Here is a 2,530-nt window from a genome sequence, read left to right on the forward strand (position 1 = left end):
ACCCCTGAGGCACCCCACAAGTGAGGGGCCTAGGAGTCGACCTCTGTCCCCCTGCCAATACAGACTGCGTACGGTCGGTGAGGAAGGAGGAGAACCACCGCATAACGGTGCCCCCCACTCCTAACCCACCGAGACGCCGCAGCATGATACCGTGGTCTACAGTATCAAAAGCCGCTGAGAGGTCCAAAAGAACAAGGACCACGGTATTTCAGTGTTGTTGCTGTCACTAATTTTCCGAATCTTTCTTTACAGATTATTTCTGCTGGCACAGGTAAAAAAATGAAAAATATTTTCTTTTGCCATTTTTAAAAAAAATGATATTAAAAAACAACACTTTTTGCTAATGCTTTTAGAATTTAATAATTGCATAAACTTACATTGCATTTGAATATTTTCTAAATTGTAACCAGGAAGGTGGGGAAAATTGAACATGACTTTAGTATCTGTTTTTCAGGTTTCACAGTATCTGTTTATGATGTGGCATCAAGAACTGTTTCTCTTCGTTGGCCTAAATTTCCAGATGTCTCTTTTTACAGAGTCACAGCAACCCCCATGAAAACTGTGGGTCATACTCTGATAGCCCATTTCAGTGATGTTACACTTGTAGGTACTTTGTCATCACTGGCCCCCAACACAGTTTACACTGTAATGGTGGATGCCATGGATAAAAATGGGGTTATACTAGCTCAAACACAGATAAAGCAGTTAACAGGTTAGTATCAGATAGAATTGTATCAATAAGAATTGGGTGACTGGGAGTTGTGGGAGTTACATTCCTATTCCCTAGTATATCTGCAGAGTGCCATATTGGAAAAAGATTGTGTGAACAATGGTGACGCACGGATCAGCAATCTAACTGGTTAAAGGACTCTCTTTCATCTTGGCTAGCCCTCCATTCAGAAGCCCAAAAACTGGACTCTACTCTGCTGCTCTGAATCCATTTCCCTCTCTCTGTGAACAAAATGGAAATAAATTGGACAACTTCTATTGTATAAATTGTACACTTCTATTCCTCCCATAAATTTTCTTTTCAGATCTATGTTCTTAATTCTAATGGGTCTAAGCCTTTCTGGGTAAATCAGACAGGAAAGATTATTAAATGAGCCAATTCTGCTTTATTTTAAGGCTGTATTAACAGAATCTGAAGGTACAAACTTCCCCACACCATTTTTGGCTATCTGAACAATTAGGCCAGGTCCTTCCTAAGTTTCCTTTCTAACTGTTACTTCATGAGGCCCCTGTCTTATTTGTCTGATTGTTTCCTAGGTAGCACTTCTTCCCTTCGTCCTTCAAGGTCATTCACACATTCCATTATAATGGGGTTGATGAAAAATCGTATCAGCTAATCCTCTCAATTGCATTTCCCCCTTCACAAACTAGGTTTTTCTCATACTGAATCACAAACTAGCCCTTTACAATTTAGCCAATTAGGGTCTGGATGGTAAGTTTACAATTTACTGTGAACTGTAAAAGTTGTGTTTAGTTAACTTTGGGTTAAATGTGTCATGAGAGTGTATTTGATTCATTCTTTTCAATCCTTTCTCCTGGGCTTCTTACAATTCATCAGGCAATTAAGCTGCTTCAATTTGGAATTCCGATGATAAAACATCCACTGTATTCTTTGAGGTATATTCATTTCTGTGTTTAATTAGAGCAGTGAATACTAAAACAGTTGAATCCATGGAGGATTTCTGTAATGAAATGAAATGCTGTGTTTAGAAGTCTTTATTTTGTGAAGAGAAGATTTAAATGTGGTTTTGAAGAAAAACACTTGCAGTGAAGTAGAAAATAAAGACATGTTATTTCCGCTACTATACTTCCTTTTTCTGAATAATTTCTTACTAGCACAGACTTTTGTTAAAGAAGGCTCAGTATCCTTACAAAAAAAAATTGGATGTATGTGTGTGTGTATCTCAGTAGCTGCTTAGCAAGCATTGAATGAAAGAATGCACTGGCTTAATACAAGGGAAATATTGTTCAAAAACAACTCACCTTTCTTGCAGCTCCAGGAAAATTGCCAAGGTTTCTGAAACCCCATTTATTGTGAAATTGCTGACTGTTTGAGAATGCAGTTTTTTGTTTTTCTTCTTCTGTCATTTCCTTCATGAATTCTCTCTTCCCTTCCCTATATATTTTTTCTATTCAGAAAATGTTTTCACATACGGGTAATACTCAATTTATAACATTCATTTAGCAACTGTTCGCAGTTACAGTAGCACTGAAAAAAGTGACTTACAACCAATCCTTGCTCTTACAACCATCCCAGCCTCCCATTACATGATCAAAATTTAGGTGCTTGGCAATGGGCATGTGTTTATGATGGTTGCGGTGTCCTGAGGATGTGGACAGGATTCTCGGGAGGCTGAATGCAACCACATGTTTACTGGATCCGTGCCCCTCCTGGCTGGTACTGGCTGCCCGGGAGGGTACACGAGCCTGGCTCCAGGGAATTATAAACGCTTCTTTGCGGGAGGGTGTCTTCCCCGTAGCCTTGAAGGAAGCGGTGGTGAGGCCCCTCCTTAAGAAGCCT

At 39.6% G+C, this 2,530-nt stretch overlaps 1 protein-coding gene across 1 annotated transcript in view; it reads left to right on the forward strand.

The window, feature by feature from the left end:
- FNDC7 (fibronectin type III domain containing 7) overlaps window positions 1-2,530 on the forward strand; it is an 18,812-nt gene that overhangs the window by 2,228 nt on the left and 14,054 nt on the right. Inside the window, exons 2-3 of the mRNA XM_029285741.1 lie at window positions 253-271; window positions 455-712. Of these exons, the coding sequence (XP_029141574.1) occupies window positions 253-271; window positions 455-712 (277 nt within the window). The remainder of the gene's footprint in view (window positions 1-252; window positions 272-454; window positions 713-2,530) is intronic.

This window comes from Protobothrops mucrosquamatus, unplaced genomic scaffold, assembly GCF_001527695.2.
Source record: "Protobothrops mucrosquamatus isolate PMUCROS unplaced genomic scaffold, P.Mucros_1.0 scaffold_182, whole genome shotgun sequence".
NCBI classification, from domain to species: Eukaryota; Metazoa; Chordata; class Lepidosauria; order Squamata; family Viperidae; genus Protobothrops; species Protobothrops mucrosquamatus.